Source organism: Poecilia reticulata, chromosome 18, assembly GCF_904066995.2.
Source record: "Poecilia reticulata chromosome 18, P_reticulata-male-v2, whole genome shotgun sequence".
In the NCBI taxonomy this organism is placed as follows: Eukaryota; Metazoa; Chordata; class Actinopteri; order Cyprinodontiformes; family Poeciliidae; genus Poecilia; species Poecilia reticulata.
Window position 1 is genome coordinate 11904694 of NC_088847.1, and position 22279 is coordinate 11926972.

The window sequence follows — 22279 nt, forward strand, 5'->3', positions numbered from 1 at the left end:
GAACAATCACACAACCTCCCAATAAAATGACTCTGTAGCTATAAAACGTTGTGCTAACCAGGTCAAATCCAGCTTTTTTTGCAGCGCTGCTGCTTATTTTCCTAGTATGATATTCTCTAAAATAGCAGTGCACTTTTTTTTTTTCTAGCTCAAAAATCATATTTCAGCCTGTGACTTCTGCGAGCCCGCCTCCATTGAGACCGCTGCTGGCATCGGTCCAGGCAAGTGATGGCAGCCCTGGGGGAGATTAGCGAGCCTGCGTTCTCCTTTCTCCTCTGTAAAAGTAAGAGCGCAACAAGGGGAGTTATCAAGTGTCATGAAAATGCTGCAGGAGGAAAAAAAAAAAATAAAAGAACAGAAGGAAAGGAGGCTGAGATTCCAGGAAGGGAAAGCTGTTATCTGCAAAATGTTTTCTTCGCATTGTCTTGCTTGTTTAACCGAGGCCGGCGGAGACTTTTGACTGAAGAATCCGCCTGGTGGCATTCCTGTGGCTGTTGACGTCAGGAGGGTTTCTGGCCTTTCGCTGCAGAATCACAATGAAAGCAGTGGACGTGTGTGCTGTTCTGTAAAAATGTCTGATTGTGGTTGAGCAAACAATGCCCTTTTCTTCCCTATTTTTTTATTTTTTTTACTTAATGAGAGGGTTTGTTTATGTTGTGGTTGATCGTCTTGCACTTGCGGCCGCGGCCTGATGCTGCCGTCTACTGTTTCAGAGGGTTTCGAAGCGCTGCTGGGGGAATGTATGTGGGGTTTCAGATGAGCTCATGGAAGGAAGCTGACCTGGTTTAGAATCCTCTGGTTTTTCCCAAAGAAGCCATCCAAAGAATGAACAAGATATTGCTTTTGCTCGCGCCACTGTTGCTCATTCGAAACGTCTGCATCAAACCTGCGTAGATGTGGGGGAACATTTCTGAATCGGCTCACGTAACCTCGTTTTTTTTTTGTTTTGTTTGTTTTGTTTTTCTCCCTTCTTCAAAGATAGCGCAGTTTGAAGAGAAACAAGCAGCAAGAACAACATCCTCCTACCCCATCATGAAACCAGACAGTCGCCTTGAGCCGACATACTCATTGCTAAACTGCACATATACACAAAAACACAGTGCGGTCTAACATTTGGTTTGGTTTGCTTCGGATCGTCTCTCAGCATGTGGGCTAAAGGTCACTCCCGTTCTCTGACTCTGCCAGGAATTTTTATTTTCTTTTTTTTTCTCTCTCTCCCGGTTCCCCCCTCCTCTCTCTCTCTCTCTCTCTCTCTCTCTCTCTCTCTCTCTCTCTCTCCCCTTCTTGCTCTTTCTCATCTCTCTCTTGACTGCAGTTCAGTCAGTGCCTTTGTGGCAAGGGCAGGGCAAGACCGTGGTCACTTTGATAAATGCCCAGAAACTGCGACTAAATTTAGGCTCTCGCTGTCCTGGAGAGCTGCAACAGTGTTAAATCATTTCAGATATTTGGCAGAATAAGCAGAAATGTTGGATGCCGTTTCATTTTTGCAATTAATCTGCTTAAACCTGCACTGGAAGCCCAATGCTTGAATTAAAAAAATGAAAACATTTACTCTGTAATAAAAGTGCAACAAATTGCAATTTATTAATTCTGTTTTTGTTCAAAGCTAACTTTTGTACGGAAATCAATACAGAATTTTGGTATTTGTATCTATTGTAACATAAACTTCAGTAGAATATTGCTCTTTCTTAATGCTCTTGGGCCGCATTAAGAAAGCCAGATTTACAGCCAGTCAGTGCAAAGAAAAACAAATATTGCTCCTGGATTGGCTGCTTTGAGGTTATATGTTTCTTAAGCCAGCTGGTTTGCAGTGTGCAGCAGCAGGTATGGGAGAGGTTGTCTGCTTTGTTATGCTATATTACTTAGTGAAAACTCCTGTCGCTCCGGTACTTTCTGACATTTAAATCTGTTTGACGTTTGGATCTGGGTTTTTTCGACTGACAAACGGTTTAGTATCTGATTAATTTAATCCTTTCTCCATTCAGGTTTCTTGTTTTTTCAAGATATATCTGTCATGTTTTACTATTTAACTTTGAGACGTGTTACAATAAGTGTTACTTATATATAAGAAATGTGTTCCTTGATTTTTCCTACTCAATAGAAATGGAATCAGTTAAGGGCTGAAACGATTAATCGTTTGTTGAAAGAATCGGCAACTGATTCAGTCATCGATTAATCGTTTTCTGGAGTGTACAGACTCAAAAACAGGTCATTTGCATAAAAAACAACACAGTGAGAATAGTAATTGAGCCAGAACTGTACAAAAAGTAGTATATAGATTTTACGTTTAAGACAAAAAAGTTTGTAAATATTTTTTAAGCTAAAGATGCATCTTTCACTATAAGTGATCAAGCTAAAGCTAAATAAATGCTGTTCTTGCATTTTTTTTTAAAAAACAATGTTGTTAAAAAAATAATTTATTTGCATATTTTAATGTATTTCTAATATTGTACCAAAAGGTTTAAATGATTAAATAAAATCCCTGCAGAATGTGCCAATCTTTATCCAATTATTTGTCAGAATAACCAATTACTAAAACAATTGTCGGTTGTAGGCCTAGGATCAACATCTTTTTCTAATCACTAAACCACCTCCTCTTTCCTTTCTTACACCTGCACATGTATTATTATTATCCCCGAGTAGATCCTGAATGTAGATCCCTGAGCAGATCCACTACCCGCCTGCCGCACCAAAGACCGTTTTCTTCCCAACCAGGAGCCGCCGTGGTACTGTTGTGGTTGACGCAGCGTCCTCATTTCCCCCTGGGTTGGTTCTTGTTTAGAAGTGAGTCATCAACTCTGTAGAGAGTGAGTGGCGGGGGTGAGGGCGGTGGTGGAATGAGGAGGGAGGGGAGGGGGTTCATTCAAGGTTCAGATCTCCGTTGTGTCGTTTCATGTCATCTCTTTCCTCTCAACCCTCCTTCCCGTCCCAGTCCAGTATTGGTTTGCAGTCTGTCTCTTGATCATCAGCATCTGATTCTGTGCGGTTAGTTTGTGTGTGGTGTGACATGTTTTTTTTTTTTGTTCTTTTTTTTTCTCCCTGCGGCTTCTGATACTTTCAGTGTGTAAATATGGCTTATTTTTCGGTTCAGATATTTTGCATATCAGCATCATCTGGTTTTCATCAGGTTTTAAAATTAGCAGTGTTCCTAGGCAGTCTGGAAACGAATGAAATCTGGTCGAGCTGTTTTTCCAGATAAGTATGAAAAACATAGCTGCTCAGGAAAAATATTTCCTTATACCGCAGAAGTGTCCTTCCCTCCATCATTCCTTCCTCACGTTCTCTTTGCCCTTCCTTCCCTGTAGCTGTAAAGGTGTAACCTGAAATGTTAGACTTGTGTAAACCTTGTAACATCCCCTTCAGGGGAGTTTTGATTCTGTTCATTAAATTAATATTTTATTATGATTGTGCTATGGCAACAACATGATTTATATTTTTATCCTCCTTTGGTAATAGATTATTTGAGTATACAGAGTAATTATTGTTCAACTTAACAATTGTTGGTTGTCACGGTCGGTCCTGAGGCAGCAAAACGAGTCCAAGAAATCCACTCTGTCTTAACAATTTTGCATCGTAGTTGGAGTAAGGTATTAATATTTTGTCTAGTTTTCGCTGTAGAGCGCACTTTATGAAGGACATTCAAAAACATTTTATACATTTTTGAGAATGTAAGAAATGGCTTGTTCTTTTCAGAAAAAATACTTTTGATGGAGACTGTAAACGAAGGAAAAGTCTCCAGTTGCTTTTATCTTCTCTTAGGGTTACATGATCTAATCTCTGGGTAAACGACAAGATGAGAGGTTTAAATGTTTTATGTAATTTGCCGTTTCAGATGCAACTCAAAAATGTTTGGAAAGTGCTCTTCTAAAGCAAAAATGTTCAGCAGAAGTTACTTTTGAAGATCAATACTGTTGACTTTCAAACACTTTTGAATTCTCTATATTAGAAAACTCCCAAAAAGTCTACTTTTATAAATGTCCTTCTTTCCCCCTTTTTTTGGCTCTGCTCTGATCCTTATTGCTCTTTTTAGAGAGTGCGTACCATATTTTTTATGATCTCCACTTTCCTCTGCTTTTTATTGTGGGTAATTTGAGAGAAACCCTTTTGGAGCCCAGGATCATGGTGGTCATTTAGTGACTTAACATTTCTTTGCTTTAACTGGATATTTTGTTAATTATACTTGGTGTACAGTTGCTTGCATAAGAGCTATCCCTCAAGACTGGACATAGTTTTGTCGAAATAAACACAATCTTTTTAGTGATAAAGTTGATATTATGCAAGAAGAAAGTTGAAAGAAGCTTTTTTTTAATGTTTGAAATTAATGAAAGATGGGAAGGTGTTGCCTAAAACAGATGCAAGTAAAGTTACACTTTTCAGCCCGACTTTAAACTAAGTCCCTGTTGGAAGAGAAGTGCCGTTACTCTGCACATTGATGCCATTGTGCTATTGATTTGTTTTTCTTTTTTTACCCAAGGCAAATCAGTTGAAAACTTCTCAACAGCACCATGACTGAATAGGAAGTGTATTTTCTGAAACCTGAGTGGAGCCTGAAGGCATGCTGCACTTTAAAATCATGCAAAACTATACATGATGATACTTGAATATAGCAGTGGCACATGGTTTAGGGCAACCAACAAGTACACCTTCTTCTGGCATACTTTGTTGCACCTGCAGACCTGTGTCGCGTATTTTAATCACACCTGTGTGATTAAGTAAGTGAGTTCTTTTGGAAGTACAACACTCATGACCTTGCACTTTTTTACATTTTAGTCACTACATGGAGCCTATAAGGTCACTGTTGAGGAGTTGCAGAGATCCACATCTTGGTTGCAAGAATATGTTGACAGGACAATTTTCAAGCCATAAGAAGTCCAGTTTGCAGTTTCTACAAATGATTCACAAGTCAGCAAACGTGAAAGAAGGTGCTCTGGTGAGGTCAGACCAAAGTTGTACACCTTCCTGAACCCACCAACAGTAAAATCTGGTGGTTATACATTTCTCATCAGCTAGAAGAGAGATGCTGGTGAGAATTCATAGGAGGAAAATAACAGAGTTGAACACCTGCAAGAGGCTGTCCAGGGCTACGGCGTAGATTCACGTTCCAGCAAGACCTCAACCCTTAACATCCAGGCACAGAAACAATGGAATGACACAATGTGTTAACATTGCCCAGTTAGTCAAGGCCTAAATCCAAATATAATGTATTTAAGATATACACCAAAAGCCTTGAAGCGGAGATTGCAACAAATGTTTCTACCTACTGAAGACGTATTCTTGATGTACTTTCTACAGCATCACCGACGTTTAAAAAGCCTGACCTCTCATTCCGATTTTGGCCGATACAGATTTTGGTTTTTGTTTTGTTGCCCAAATAATCTCTATAGGGCAACAATTGGGTGAAATGGGCGACTGAGAAACCAGCCCTCTCTCAAGGTAGCAGAACAGGGGGATTTTCACACCTTTGCGGAAATAGATGAAATTACTACTATTTTTTTCTCGTCTGAGACAAAGATTCAAATTAAAACCTTTGTCTCCCTTCGTTGTTATGCTATACTTTGTGTTGGTTTATCACTCAAAATCCGAATAGAATATATAGAATTGTTCAAGGCGCTGTTATTGTTGGTGGTTTCTGTGGAAAATTAATCTTGAGCATCTTGTTGTGGTCGCTATACACTTTGGGCTTCGCGAAAAAAAAAAAAAAAAATTAATGAATGGTGCTGTGTTTATGTGCAAGTGCAGGTTGGCTAAACGGCGCGCACTGGAAATGTCATTACTTTATTTCCAGAGCGTATACGCTGCACGAGCAGCGGAGCTTCTACTTGTTCCAGCCCCGGAGCCAGATTACACTCATTAAAGCGTGGAGTTGGTGTGCAAGTGAGCGTGCGTCTAGAGGTCTTATTGATTGTGTGCCAGGCCAAGATGAGTATTTAAAAAAGTCTGTCCTGAGTGCTCCATATGGAGGGTTGATGTCGGAGAGTGTGGTCAAGAGGGGGAGAGGCGGAGGGAAGGAAAATGAAGGAAGAGAGGAAAGAAGGACGAGGAGACCTCTTTTTTTTTTTCTTCTGGGCTTTGCTGCCTCTGTCATTAAGCTCTCCCATGTCAAAGACAGATGGAGCAGTTTGTGTGTATGTGCATGCCTTTTGAGTGCAGGGCGTCGTGACCCACCCACGTTTGCACACACACAAACACACACACACACACAAACACACACAGCATTGATCGCTGCCTTTTATCCTGCCCCTGGTGGGGACGTCTCTGGGCACCTAAGACCTCCGCCATCTGCAGTAACTCAACCTTGAGGGTCTGTCGGCTCATCGGCAGCACCGTACCACTTTCGATATATTCAAGGAAAAATTGAGATTCTGATCACTTAATCATTTTTAAGTCTTGAGAAGAAGGACATTTAACTTTATCTTTTGTGGCACCACGTTGCTGTAACCTTAATAGAGACACACTAGTAGGCCTGGGCAATAGAACGATATCCATCGCGATACACAAGATGAATAGGAATAGAAAATACATCTGGTGGACTATTCAATAAAGTCACTGAGCCTCATAGAGATTCTGGATCAGAGAACCTGAGTGTGTTACCCTACAGCTAATGTAACACACTAGCTGTGTGTTACATTGGGATGCAACAGGGATGCAGGGAGTGGAAAGGCTTCTCGGCCTTTGACCCAGCTAAGAAAGGTCAGTGGCATAAACTAACTTACTCGCTATTTGGTTACCTTGTATAACGTAGAGTAACAATTTCATGTTGCTCCCAACATACTGGGCCTTGCTGAACTCCGTGTGGACTCAATGTTTGATGCAAAGCAGACATCCGCAAAGGTAAATCTTTACAACCACGGATGCGTACTTTTTGTGTCGAACTGACTCGCACAGGAAACTGCTCGTCAAGAAGCGGCGTTCACGTCAAACTGTTCATATGCGACACAGAGCTGATAATGTTGAGTCGGTCCAACCAGTTGGAAGTATGCATAGCGTGACTTGCGCTCTCTGTGAAGCGCTAACGTTTGTGAGCTGGCTGCCCTGGTGGAGAAGAAATGGGGCTATGCACCTGACTACATCATCAAAAATGCAAGTACCCATTAGAATTGTGGGAAATTTAGGAATTTGTTACGAGAAATGTAGGCAATCGGTATGCTTCACTATGAAATCTCAACAGATTGCAGACAGTTAGCGACCCACAGCATTTGTACACACAGTGCACACCCAGTGAGCAGTTTCATGTTTTGACACCGTGCCACATAGCTGTATAAAAATAAAGAGAGATTGGAGTGGAGCGAAAGGAGAAAGTAGGCATAACAGCTCAAGAGATGATTGTGGACAAAAGAGGAACGGTCACGTCACTAGCTTGGTAGCATTTTGGATATTTAACAACAAACTAAAAAATATCGATACTGACTGATATTAAATGCTTATATCATGATACATTTTTCGGCCATATTGCTCAGCCCTAATCCCAAGATCTTTTTAGTCCTGTTCCAGATGAGTGTGTTTTGTTTTTTAACTCTCTCCTTTCCATGATAGTTTTGGCCACATTTTCCATGAAAAGCTGCGTTTGACACCAGCAAAGATCGTTGATTTAAAAATCAGTTGGTCAACGGTGGAAAGTTGAACAAATTTTCCTTGGTTTACTCAGATCAAGGGTCAACTGGTCAAGGTTCATCAGATACATCAACCTCCACAAACATCATCTTTGCTCTCAGTTTTGTAGAGATTACATAAAAATAGATGTAATATGCCTTATGAATAACTGGCAATGATGTTGTAATTTCTTCATTTTCCATCCAAAAGTATCTAACAAGAAATTGGCAAAGCAGAATGGCTCCAACTCGAATGATTGCAATCCTCAGGTCAGCCAGTAGCACGGTGTTAGCGTGGTGAGGGTTCAGCTTTAGGTCACTAATTCTAAAGCATTTTATTATAAAAAAAAAAAAAAATGTGTTTGCTACTTCCTTTTCTCTGTATGCAAATATTCAGCCATGACTTTGCTAAGAGGCAAGACTCTCGCAACATTTGTAGCAGCTCTGCCCTCCTCGGCCCTTGCAGGCTGCTACAAACTGTTGGCACTTGCCAAGGCAGCAGTGCCAAGCACAGAGCGAGCCTCCAGCTCCAGCAATCTCCCCGTTACTGTCTGGGGGAGTGTCTGTCCACTCCTCCTCCTTTATTTATATCCGTTTCTTTGTCCTCATTTGCACCCTGCTTTCAAAATTTGAATCCAGATTTGACTCGAATAAGAAGTTATTCATTTTTTTGTGTTTTTTTTTTCTTAATGATTAAACTTCTGCCTTTAAGGTGTGTGTGTGTGTGTGTGTGTGTGTGTGTGTGTGTGTGTGTGTGTGTGTGTGTGTGTGTGTGTGTGTGTGTGTGTGTGTGTGTGTGTGTGTGTGTGTGTGTGAAACACACTAGCTGTAAGCTACACAGAAAAAAACTCAGTGCTGCAGAGGAAGTGTGTGTGTGTGTATTATAGGAAAAGCCTGTTGTTTATGCTTGAAGTGTGTTAGAGCTGTGCAGCAGTGTGTGTGTGTGTGTGTGCGCGTTTGAAGCTGTGACATCAGTATGCAGGTATTTCTCAACAGACTGCCAGGACTAATGCAGCCAGTAGGCTCCAATTTCCAAATTTCTTTCACTGACACGCACATCGAGTTGCTTGGTGAGACTTGTTGTTTCCACGCATTTCTTTCTTTTTTTTTTTTTTTCACTCCGCTGACTCGGGGTAGCTTTAAGAACACGTAGGAACAGCATCTGAACCTCAGCCTGTTCTTGCCTTTCAGATGCTGCAGATTTTTTGTCTTGGGACCGGGTTGGGATGAGTAGGCCCTACAAGGCAACCCATTTTAGAGGACTGTTTTTTTAATAATTCATGAACCGAGTGACCCCGGTTGTGTTCTGATTCTGCCGTCATATCTGCATCATGACGGATGTCGGTAACTCACAGGTTTCTTTTTGTCATCTCTGAAAACTAGTCTGTTCAGTTTCAGATTTATGCATGTTATTCTTTATAATCGCCTTTGTATTCTTCCGTATTGTCAGGAATGTCATCGTTGACGAAGTACCATTCAGCTGTTATTCATTATGCTCATTCAAACTACAATTTTTAATAAAATAATAAGTTCATCAACCAACAGCTTATACATGGGTCCTTTTTTCTTCTTCTAAAACTCTGCTAATTATCTTCTGTTGGACTCTAAACAGCAGCACTTTTTTGTGGTTTTTCTCTAATGTGCTGAAGTTATTTAAAGAAAAAAAGAAAAAACGGAAACTTGACAGATCAAATCTGGATAGTAAGACCTCAAAGAACATTTTTGCATCTGTGTTTGCCATGAAGAGCCCAATCGGCTCATCTCTTATATCATAAAATCACTTATTTTTACTTTTGCAACAAGTCGTATTCATTTCCACTAAGTAAAAACTAGTCAAAATGTGTTTTCTTTGGTCATATTTACTTTTTGAAATTTTGAACAAACTAGCACTGAAAGTTATTTTTGATGAATAAAATTACTTACTACTTTTTAAATTGAACAGGTTAGAATTGCTTTAGTTATGAGGACCTTATTTTTCCACACTTAACCCGGTAAATAGCTGTAAACGAGTAGCTTGTTCAGAGTTAATTTCATATATTTGTGACTGTGTTGCTCGTTGATGTTGATAATGAGATGTAGTGCTGCTCAGTGGAGCTTTGATATCTACCATCACCCTTCAGGCTGAAACCAAACACCCTTTTTTGTGGCCCTAATCCCACACACCATTCTTCATTCACCTCACACACACCGCTGTCGCACTTTGAGCTAACGTCGAGCTCATCTGGAATGTATCGAGTGCCATAAAAACATATTTACACTCCTTTCCACTTTGTTTTTCAGGTTGCACCCACAAACTGCTTCGTATTTTGATTTGTATTATATATGACGGATCAACACAAAGCAGTGAATAACTGTGATGTAGAAGGAAAATTATGCATGGGTTTTTACAGAACAGTGGACTTTATTTATGGAAGTCAATAGACGTAAAGGGAGCTAAATTCTCTTTCCAGATTTTTATTTGTGTCATACATATAAAAACAATACATCATTTTCTTTAAACCTTATAGTTATTCACCAGATCATGCTGATCTATTATGCAAAAATCAGAAAGGTGCATTGAAGTTTGTGTTTTTTTGTTTTTTTTTTACTGTCTTTGAGTTGTCACCAAAGGATGCGCACACTCAGCGACCGAGGCTTTTCAAATATTTGCTTGTTTTTATTTTTATATAATTTTCTTTCATGAATCATTACATTTACAAGTTCTTAATAAAGCAAGATTGAATCATGAAGGAAAATTTAGCTGAGAAATTCAGTGGTGAAATGCATTTCAGCAGAGTTCACTTACCTAGGAGACGTGGTAGCAGATTCCACAAGTTAATTGCATATAAAATAATTTATATTGTTGCTGTTTCACCACATAAACCCTAATAGTATACGACTGGTTAATCTCAAACTTAGCTGCAGACTTTACTTTAAAGATCAAAATAGTTCTGCAGGACTAGCACCACTTTTCTAATATAGTGTTAGGATTTTTGAGAGATTTAGTTTTTCTAAGGTGGAGAGATTAAATAAATCCATATCACGAGCCATAGAATAAAAAAAACATAATTCAAATGTTTGCTTTTATATTTATTTGGATTAAGAAAATAAAAATGTTTACAAATGCATCTGCAGTTTTAATAAAATTTTCACATGTATAAATATCAATTTTGGGACATTTTGATTTATTGAATTGTGGCACATATGGCTTCCCATATATGCTGTGGTTCAAACCATCTGCTGTGGTTCAAATTGTCTGTAAAGTATATAGAATACTTTTGGTTACATTAGGATAAACTCAGAGTTGGAAGTTATTAATTGGTAAACCTTATGATTGAGTGGCACAGACGTGACAACACGCACGCACACACACACACGCACGCGTACAAAACCCCCCCAAAACCTCAAAATGGCACCAGGGAGGAAGAACCCGCACGTGCCTGCTGAAGATTGATATCAAAATGTTGATTCTTGTCAGAGACTCGTCTAACTCAGACCATCCTTTTCTTTCATCTCCCACTTGTGTAGTTAAAGGACACAGGGCTGTGTTTACTTTCTGCATGTAGGTTTTTATAGTATTAGTCAAACAGAAAAGCCAAGTTACCGCAGATTATTTGAAGAGCCTCGGCTTCACAGAAACCATTGATTGAGATTTCATCTGCAGGCAAGGCTGCTGAGGTCATACTCTCACCTTGAGTCACTTCAGCCCACCGTACGACGCTGTGACACAATAAGTGTTAAAAGCAACTCGAGTCAAATGGGGAGAAGGGTTTTTACCGCTGTGTCCCAATGTCGATGAAGATCAAGGTCTTTGTAGTGTTTAGTGAAGTGGAACTGGAGATGATCTAAATGACTTACGCAGTCTGGTCTGGATATTACACTTTGTGGTGATCAGCGTGGCAGCATACCTCCTACACACATCTGCATTTTTACACAAAGCAAAACTATTAAAAGCATTTGTTGTTTATTTAAAAAAAATTAAGATCTTTTTTGTTAATTTCTACCTGAACCGAAGACTAACTGTGAGTAGAGGAGGACAGAGTTGTTCCAGTTGAAACAATGCACACACCTCATTTCACAACAGGAAAAGCCCACTTAATAGACAAAGGAGAAGTATTTTGTATGTTCAGTTTGGGTTTATGTAGATTTGTTGTCTTTTTTTTGCTGCTGTTCATGGTTTTCCCCCAGATTATTATAATCCTGGTGGGCCACCAGGCTTTACTTGCGCCCCCACCAGGCTTAGCATTGTTTATTTATTTTTAGTTTATTTTAATGTTTGCCCCGTTTTTAAAACGTTATAGTTGGACTTCGGGTATTAATCTTCCAAGAACACACAATTATCAAGTGATATTTTCAAATTTCCTGTCAACTTTAAATATTTTTTTTAACTCAAAAAAAAAAAAAAAATGCCAGTCATCCAGCGGACTACGATCGGATTTAGAAACTTTTCTGGGGGAAACCCTGACATTGATGGCAAAGTTTTACCTACATGTCAGCAAGTTCACTTCTAAGTGTAAAAGAAATGATAATATTTTACTGATAATGAAACTGACTGACTTTGAAGCTGTTTTTGTGATTGTATGGATTGATTGCTTAACTGTGACGTGTCGACTGGAAAGAACAAAATGATCTGATTGTTAGGAATTCGACTGGTTGGTCAGTTGACAAGATGGTGTTCCTATTACTTTTTTATGGCCATTTTTATACCACTGCAGTGCTCAGGAGCAGTTAATTTATTTCAGTAGGATAGGTTAAGACATTGCTGAGTTATGCTTTGTAAGTCATCAACCAAGCTCTTTAGGCTTTGTTTCTCAATCCTCACAAGTCTGTGGCTATGCCTGATCATTTAGCTCATTTTCATACCAAAGGTTTTCCTTCCACTCAATTTTCCAGTATTATACTTGGATATTGCACTCTAAGGACCTCTGTCGTTAGCAATGACCTTTTGTGTCAAACTTTTTTTTAGTCACGGCTGTCAATGAACGTGTGTTGCACAACTAGTGTGTCAACAGACTTCCTCGTGATTGGTGTAGACCATACGATAACATCCGTGTACAAAAAAGATGCACTTCCTAAAAGTATTCAACAGAAAAACATTAGATTGGAATTAAATGACGTAAGCCGTGTGGATTCTATCAGCAGATTCCTGTTAAGTGCTCAGGGCGCAAAATTTTCTCCCTGCATCCTTGTTGTAAATGTTTTGGTGAAATGGAAACATTTCCAACTCATGAAATGATCCCTTGTTTAATAATTTAAAGCTGTTCAGTATAAAACACCTGCCAGAGCGACGCCGCATGTCTGTTTTGCCATGAATTTTTAAGAGTTTTTCATCTACGCATGACATGACAGCAGAGGACATTTGGTGCGTTTTTCTCGTCTTCTAAGGTTTTTATTGTTGTTCCTTCAAACACATCTTAGCATAAAATCAGAGTCTGACTCATAACAGCCACCAGTTCCTCCCACTACCTGCTAAAACGCAATGAACTCTTCCTGTTGTCCTACAGAGCTGCGTCCAGAGAGTAATGTTGACAGCATCACTTTGTTTATGCTCTGATCTTGGAGTGAGGAATGAAAATTACATTCAATTCAAACGTGTTTTTTTTATTATTCTATTATATATTGTTCACCATATACTGGGATGAATAAGTTGCCATAGTAACAAAAACTCATTTTGTGGTTTTTGTGATAAATATGAACTGAAGCTGTTGATATTTGCATGTCCTAAAAACTGAAAGGGGGATTTTTTAATTGTTCTGGCCATTTTTAAAATTCTTTACTAATCCAGCAGTTTTTTAACCAAAGTTTGACCATTTCAAACAGAAATGAGAAAAAAAAAGTTTTTTTTCCATTATACAAATGTTTACATTATCACCGTATTTACCATTATGTCTTATGTCTATTATTTTCACAGATTAAATGTTGAATATTTTGCTCACTTTGAATTGCTAAGCGTCACTGTTTCTTTGACAGGGCAGAGTTTTAAAATTTCTGTCCGAAACCAAAATTCTCACTTTACAGAACTTTTGAAAACATTTTTGGTTGTTTAATATTGATTCAGTCAAGCTTTGCTCGCTGTACTCTGCTTGTTTTACTACAAACACGAAGTCAAAAATGACAACTAGAGATGTGCCGATCAGGTTTTTTCCTGCCGATACTGATACCGATCACCCATGAGAGCCGATCACTGATACCGATCACATAATTATTTTTTTTTTTTTTATCATAAACACTACCGGTTACATTATGTGGAAAAAAGAACCATGAATTTACCTTAATTTAGACAAAAACTTGTTTTTAATAACTTTTTCCAAGAAGAAAACTAAACAAATCGGGCATTGTGCATTTTGTACTGCTATCGGTAATACTATCTTTAACAGACTGATAACATATGAAGGCTCTGAAGAGGCTAAATAATGCAAAGAGCCAAAATAAAACCTCTCAACATTTCCAAAAAAAATTAAAGTATAAAACTTAACATTCAAAGGCAAGTACAGGATCCATTACAATAAACAAATCCAGAGTTACTGCATAAAAACTTCCTGATAGCATGACGGCTAGCTGATTACTGCTAGTTGTGAGTGGCTGTTTCTGACTGAGCGGAGTAATTATGCAGAGCGAGGAGATCGATTATTTTTTTAGAGATTATCTGTCTCATGTTAGGACAGCGAAAGTTTTAATACGTATGTAAAATGTATTTTTTTAGGTTAGATGCTGCGGCTTTAAACAGAGGTTCGGTGTGAGAGTCACTACCAGGTGGAGCAGAAGCGGCGCTCTGTCTGTGAAATATTACTACCTGTAGCGCGTAGCAGCGGTTCAACAGCGAGAGCAGAACCACATCGCAGCTCGAAGACTTAAATAATTTTGCAGGTTATTTGTTTGGCTTTCTGACCATCATGCTAATCCGGGTGAGTGTTTGTAGCTGTGCGCGGCTTTACCTGCTATCTGATCCACCGTATGTCTTTTTTACTGCAGTGAGCCTCGATGTAGCCGAACTCCGTCAAGTATGGCATTGTTTTTATGTCGTATTAGCTTTGTTGTGTTGATGCATTTTAACGTGCTTCAATTTTCCGCCACAACACGCAAACGTCCCCATTCACTCAGTGCGTTATAGTTCCACATCGCTTAGGATTTGTTGCTGCGCGTTTGCGCAGTGTGAAGGAAAGAGGAGACCAGCTGCACAGGCAGAGTGCGAAATGAGATGCAGGTGATCGGTATCGGCAACAAGAGCCGATCACCGATCATGCACTTTTTCACGAAAATCGGCCGATTGTGATTGGTGACCGATCGATCGGCACACCTCTAACGACAACGTATAATATCCTAACTAGATGAAAAAAAAATTTTGTCACTTCATATTTCTACATGACTGGAGGTTTGTCTCTGTTTCAGCCTATATTCCTTGTTTTGCTTTGTGGTAATCAGAGCCTGACTACTACTCACTCTGCCTCGCTGCCTTTGGGGGAGGGGACGGTTTACTTCGAGTTGTATGAGGTTTCAGCTGTATCTGCGAATGCGATAGCATGCTGTAGTTTGATGAAACTGTGAAAGAGGAAACAGGAAGAACTTCCAGGCCAGCTGTAAAGTACGGGGGTGGAGGCATCATGGTGTGGGCCGTTTCGCTGCAGGAGGAACTGGCATCATGGGGAAAGAAAACTGTGTGGGAGTATTGAGCAACATGTCAAAACCTCAGCCAGGAAGTTAAAGTTGGGTCACAAAAGGTTCTTGAGGTCATTGGTGACCCTTAAGATATAGCCAGATCAGACACAAAGCGGCTAAAGAACAGCAAAGCCAAGGCTTCAGGGCGGCCATCATGAAACCTTGACGTTGGTCTTAAAGAAAATTTCTGAGTAAGACATGTTTGTTCGCAAGGCAGTCTAAAAACCTAGCTCATCATCTTCTTCGATTATTCTATTAAATTAAAACAGGCTTTGTAATCCCAGTTGACCTAAAAAATTAAAAGTTTAGTCCGATTTTATGTTTGACACTAGGGCTGGAACGATTAATCATGATTAATCGATTATTCAAATAATCATCATCTAATTTAGTAACAGCACAAATGCTTAAAAAGGCCATTTGCTGGAAATAACATTCAGAGCAGTAACTCAGCCAAAATTGTACAAAATATACATACATTTTGCATTTAAGTTAAGAAATAATAAATACATGGCACAGTTTTTCAGCTTCACGTCGTTCAAAATCACTAAAGGAGTTCAGTGTTGTTGCATTTTAGGCAATACAATGTTTGTTTTCTTATTTTAAAAAATAATTTATTTCTGTTGCATAAAAGAGGCTAAAGTGGTTTAATGAAAAATCGAGTAATCATCAGAATAATCGATTACTAAAATAAGCAACCTTATTTGACACAGCGAAGAGAAATATCCTTTATGCAGTGTGTGGCTCTAATGTATTCTTAACTATGATGAGTAAACGTTTTGTTTGGCAGCTGAATGATCTGCGTCTTTCCTCTCCTTTCTTCTGCTTCTTGGAATCAGTGCCATCGTATGAGGAGATGCAGGAAACGGTTCAACGTTTTCCGCGAACGACTGTCAGGTTTTTTTTTCTGCCCGATTCCTAATTTCGACAGCTCGTATAATGAGGCTTTTTTTTTTTTTTTTTTTTTTTTTTTTTAAGAAGACTAAAGCCGAGGCTCTAGGACCCGCTGTTTGCCGAAGTTAGCAGCGAGACATTGCTGCATGTTTGAGGCGCAGGCTGGAGAAGTGCTGATGCAACAGTGAGAATGTCTTGCCCCTGACATATGTAGCTCTACCTTTTTGTGGTTTCCTGCATTCGGGCTTCTTCTGTTTTTTGGTGTTTTGTGTTTCGACTTGATGTGCTAAAGTCAGTTTGTGGAGGTGAAGAGAAGTGTGGACTGTGGTTTTTCACAGAACTGGCTAACCAAAAAGCGCATGTCACAAGTTGAAAGCGATGATCTCACTTTATATCCTACCGCTTCTATCTTAATGCTCACCTTTTTTTTAATATATCACTGAATAAAATCACCTAAACATGGAAGTGGAAACTTGTAATGAAAAAAAAAAACAACTTTCACATAAATGTATCTGTATTTTATGTTTTCCTCTTCCCTCCCATTCACGCATTATTCCCTTATTTTGCCTTAAACATCACGCTCCCAGCAGTAATCCCTTCTTCCATCATTCGGAGCGTGCAGTAGGTGCTGTGATGTTCAGAAGAGAGCTGATGGAAGATAAGAGAGCCGTCTGGAATCTATTAGCCGGTGGAGGCATCAGCGCTGCACTGTGGGAACCTTATTGATTGTCCTCCTTTATAATCATTCCACCTCTTTTCCCATCATCTGGCTCAAGCACAAGTCATATCTGTTTCTCTCTCGTCCCGTTTTCCTCTATTCCTCCCCCTTTTTTTTCCTGCTTGCTCTTATTTTGCTATTTGGTTCACTTTCTTAATATAAATCTCACGGCAGCTGTGCTTGATTACCGGTAGGTGTTCCATACTTGGATGGGCTGTTTTTCCAAATCAAGGCTCAAGCTTTTAATGGACAAGTTCAAAGTCGTCGTCCCCCCCTCCCCCCTCCCCCCAAAAGTTCAGGCTGAAATTACTGGAACTAATATTCTCACTCATGATGCTTCCCGTCTCCGCGTCGCTGATTTTTAGAGAATCGTTGTCGACCCGTAAAACTGCTATTAGCGGCTTTGAATAATTCTTATAATAAAATGTAATATTTACCCATCTGGCGCTGTGGATGTGCATTCGTATTCAAAGAGCAGTAGTAGATATGGGCTCCTCTCTTATTTAGCTTGAATGTTATGAATCAATAAGAAGCTTTCAAAGCCTTGACATCACCTGGGCTTTCATGATTTGTTAAAATACATTCTCATGTTTGTCTACAGAAAGCAACATAAACTGACCTGGAATAAAAAAAAAACACGTTTGGTCTCATTTAATGACAGCAGAAAACATAATCATGTGCGTCTTTTTTCTTTAAGCATATGTGAATATCTTGTACCGTCTGCTAGGAAATCACTGGTTCAGCTTCTGGGATTTTCTAACTCGGCTGACTGAAAGGTCTGGAAATACACGAGAGAGGCAGGAAAACAATGCAGGAGCATGTCAAAAACCCGTAACGGAGTGTCTGGAAATCTAGTTTGAGATCTTTGTGTTTTCATTATTTATGAGCAGCTGCACCACTAAGGTCTTAGATGGGCCTGAGCAGTTTATCAAAACATCAACACGATATCGGTGTGCTCAGTTTTTATGTTGCCAAAAGACCGTTTGGGTTCATGGATTCATATGGCACTTGGCAACGATGCGTTTTGGAGTAACCCTGCAGTTAGAGCTGAACGATGCATCGCCATCAATGTTCAATAATCAAATGGTTGTTTGGAGCACAATAGTTATTGTTTTCCTAGAGTTACAAGGTTGGATTTTCCTCGACAAATGTAATATTTAGCTCCGACTGGACATAAACGACATGGTCCCAAAGGTCAGAGTGACGGAAGCACAAATGAGAGCGAAAGCGGAAAGAAAAAAATTGAATATTACTGTGTTTGTAATAGTTTTCTAATATCCTGCAGCAGCTGACTCTTACACGAGAAACAAGCGACTGAGGATGCAGAAAGTCTAATATTTCCCTGCAATTTTTGAATATTACAACCGATTTGAATATTTGAAATTTCTTGTCCGTATAAGATTACAAAATATGACGAGTCAAGATATTTTTAGCTTTGGGGCTAAAATAGTTGTTCACAACAAAAAAAAAAAAAATGCAAACGGCCGCGATCAGAATCGAATCCAAACTTACCGACTCGTTTGTCTGATCTTGGAAGGTGGGTGGTTCGCCTGAAATGAAACGCCGCTAAACATCTGCAGGTGGGACTCGCATTTTTCTTTTTTCAACCGACCCTCTGCATCTGGTGTAGCACAAGCTGTAATTTAACTAAATGAGACAAATAAGATTGCAATTATTTCGTTCGTAGGTCATTCACTGACTGATTCATGCTGAACACATGTGCTCTCGGAGCCTAGAGATGAAAGGCAGCCTGTGCAGAGGATAAGGCTTCGGTAGATGTCTCGGTTTCACGCTCGTGAACAATCTTTGACGCAGATAAGAAAGTGTTCGTGCTTGTGACATCCAGCCATTCTCCCGTTCGTTTGTTTCCTCTGAATCCTTCTAAATATGCAGTTGCTTCTGGCAAACTTCAGAGATTCGACGCCGATACCAACCGCTTTTCTGCCCCGACGTCTTGAGTGGATGAGAAGCTGATCAGCAGCATTTTTTGATGTTAACTCTATCAGCGGTTTGGCCTTGCTTTCTGCTTCCTGTCGCAGCAGCACCGAGGTCTTTTGTTTATGTGTTTGTCAGCTTGATTCCGGAAAAAACTACCTGGCCACAGTTCATGAGTAGTTAGCTGAGAGGTAGAGCCCCGCCACAGGAAAAACCCTGCATGCCTCTCCGCAGCCTCCTCTGACTGTTACTAGTTTCTATTTCGCCTGTGCAAAGTTGGCGATCTTGTTTTTTTTGTTTTGTTTTAATGAGAGAGGAAAATGGTCAGACAGCTACATGCAGATGCTGTTGGTCAGTTTTTCTTTTTTTTTTCTTTACTAACAAAGAAAACTCTCCTAACTTTGAGCTGAGATCAATTTTGGTTACATACATGCCCATGTGGTGGGGGTCGGTGGGGGGTGCTCATGCAGATTTTGACTTTAATCAGGTCTTAAACTCTTCATTGACTGGACATATGTGGCTTTAGTTTAATTAACAAATATCTTTAAAAAAAACTAACTGTTGAAGATAAAACTTACGTTGGTCCAGGCATAAATTTGTATGCAATTCCTTTGATCTAAGAAGTTTGAGAGAAAAAAAGGACCAATTTTCATAGTTTCATATTTAGAACTGCGACGCATTGCCAAAAAAGTCACCACAAAAAGCTAAAAAAAAAAAAAAAACAACCTTTTATTACAGCACATGTTCACTGTGGCATTGTTTTGAAACATTTCTGTCACAAGGTTTATTTTCATCTGGTGTTAACCCTACGGATTCTGAACAGGTTGAAGGTCCAGACTCTCTCCGTTTGAGCCTCATGAATTCTGGCGTTGTTACCTTGGAACGTCCTCGTACCATCAGGGAAGACTCTTCAGTGCTAACTGCAATAACTTACCCATTTGTCGTTCTTCCTAGAATAACGCCACTCTAACAAGCTGATATTTAGTCAGGATTTTTGCTGTCAGCTGTTGAGCAGACATGCAGCTTGTTGTTTGCCATGTATGGTTTGGTTCAACGTCGCCTTCGTAAGAGTGACGGGGCAGGGACTCTTGAGTCTGATTCTTCATTTTTGCAGATCAACACCTGATCTATTTTAACTGGTTTCTCAACATCGGTCGTCCTTCATCCTGATTGGCTTTTCCTTTGTCATGTCAAATGTGAACTGAAGAAGTTAACGACTGAGAGGAAATGGTAAACCAAGTCAAAGGGAACACAAGCAATGATTTTTGGGGAAATCATTTTTTGGGAAATTTAAAACTTTAATGTTGTTTGTATCGACTTTATCTCTACCTACTGGTGGAGCTTAGATATTTCTGTTTTTTTGGACGCCTAAAGGGTCAAAAATATATTCAGTTGGTGTGTCAGACTTCCTTTCTCGAGTGATTCTAGTGTAGAAGAGGCTCAGATCAGCTCTGCTCAGACTAAAGCTAAAACTCGGAGAGTAAAGACTTTTTTTTCCCCCCCTCCAAAGTGGAGTAACTGTACTCCAGAGACACACTTCAGATTTATACTTGTGTACTCAAGATAAGCACCAAATTTCTTGATTTTCACTTTGCTTTGTCCATCAATGTATTTCTAAAGCGCGTAAATCAATAGTTTCTGTCTGCTTAAGTTAATCTGGACTCAGAAACGTTACCTGACTTGGCCCCTGTTGAGTGGATTTCATCAGAAGAGTTGAATCCCTCATCCTGTTAGGTGAGATTTACGCCTGTTTGGCATCTTTCAGTAATCCAAAGTGATGAAACACATCCAGTTCCTCTTGTGTCTGTGGGCCCTGTCACATCCTGTGGTGTCTAGTTTACAAAATGCTTAAGGTTGACTCAGTGCTTGTGAAATTTATGAACCTTTAAACGAGAATCCCTGTCGTAAATTCATCAAGTGAGACATTTCTGGATTTTTCCAAAAAGCCAGAAGGCTGCTGCTCGACTTGTTCACCAACAAGTCGCTGAACAGAGTCGTCAAACATCCAGGCCACCGCCATGGGGCCGTTTAGATGTGCAGATAACCAAGCTAAGTTTGTGGATGCATCTTCTGAGCAACACTAAAGAGGTTAATCTAATCTTAAACCATCTGCTGCATGTGGCTGAGCTTCATGCACGTTTTTATAACGGTATCCTCTTGTCTTTTTTCTATTCAACCTCTCCACCCTCCGCTCGCTTTGACCCGCTTGCTTCTGTGGAAATGCGCTCCATCAGGGTCAGAGTGGGTGGATTTTTGTGTGCGTGGAAAGACGCGCCGCTTAGTATTGCCGTGTTTACCGTTTGTTTGCTCGTGGTTAATAACTGACCCACTTATGTGTTTTTTTTCTTTCTCACTTTGTGTCTCTGCAGGAAGTTTGGGGAGCGCCCTCAGCCACAGCGCCTAACAAGGTGAGAAATGTTTTGCTGGATTTGTTTTGTCCCTTGCAGTATGTAACGTGCGTTAATTTCTCGTGTTTTGATATGTCCCTCCATCCGCTTGGAAACTGAAGTCTTTGGTGACTTGCGTGTGGTCAGAATTTCATCTAAAGATAGAATGGCTGTGCTGCCTCCAACCGCTTAAAATTCTTCCCCATTTTGACAGGTTTCAACCACAAACTTCAAAGTATTCTGTTGGGGTTTTATGTGGTAGACGTACACAAGCTTGGACTGCAGCTACCAGTTATTTTAGTAATCGATTAATCTGAAATTCTGACAATTAATCAATTACACAGACAATTAATCGATTATTCCGACGATTAATCGATTAAGCGGTTTTTCTGGTTAATCCATTGGCTACAAAAATTATTAATCGAATAAAAAATTGGCACGTTCTGCAGGGTTTTCATTTAACCACTTAAGCCTTTTTATACTATATTAGAAATACATTAAAAGATACAAATAAACAAATAATTCAGTTCTTTTTAAATGGGAAAATAAACATTTTATTCCCTAAAATTGAGCGACAGCACTCCTTTAGTGTACACTTGATTATTTGTAGCAAAGGATGCATCAGGCTACAGAGTACTAGATTATGTTTTGGTTAAATGAAACCAAAACTGGACACCAGACGTCACCCTGAATCACAGCGTGTCTCTACGGGAAGACAGTGATGACACCGTTATGCTGTGGGGATTTTTTTAATTAATTTTTTTCTCAGTAGAGACGGGAAAGAGTTTTTTTTATAAAAAGCTGATGGAGGCTGGAAAAGACTTTTGGCTGAAGTGGAGGTTCAACTTCTCCAAGAAACTAAAGATGACTGAATTAAAACAGATGCTTTTTCTTTCAGAATGTGTTTGTGAAAGTTTCTCCATTTTTTCCCAATGAAATAAATTTCCAGTAAAATCCATGTAAGGGGTTTTGATACTTTTTCGTGGCGCTGAAGTTCTGGTGATGTCGGTAAGGTCTGCTGTGCATTTCTGCGTTTCCGGGCGGATTGTCTTCGCACCATCTTTTGCCGTCAGCCATCCTCAGTCTATCCGTCGTTCCCTGTTGTATCACATCACAGCTGCTCC

At 39.7% G+C, this 22279-nt stretch overlaps 1 protein-coding gene across 2 annotated transcripts in view; it reads left to right on the top strand.

Annotated features, from left to right (window-relative positions):
- The window catches only part of rbpjb (recombination signal binding protein for immunoglobulin kappa J region b), a 52710-nt gene that overhangs the window by 9365 nt on the left and 21066 nt on the right, over positions 1–22279 (top strand). For both annotated transcript variants that reach the window (XM_081600035.1, XM_008435485.3), the window contains exon 2: positions 21138–21176. Coding sequence is in view for 1 of the 2 variants with exons in the window: in XM_008435485.3 (XP_008433707.1) it covers positions 21138–21176 (39 nt within the window). In the remaining variant the exon portion in view is untranslated. The remainder of the gene's footprint in view (positions 1–21137; positions 21177–22279) is intronic.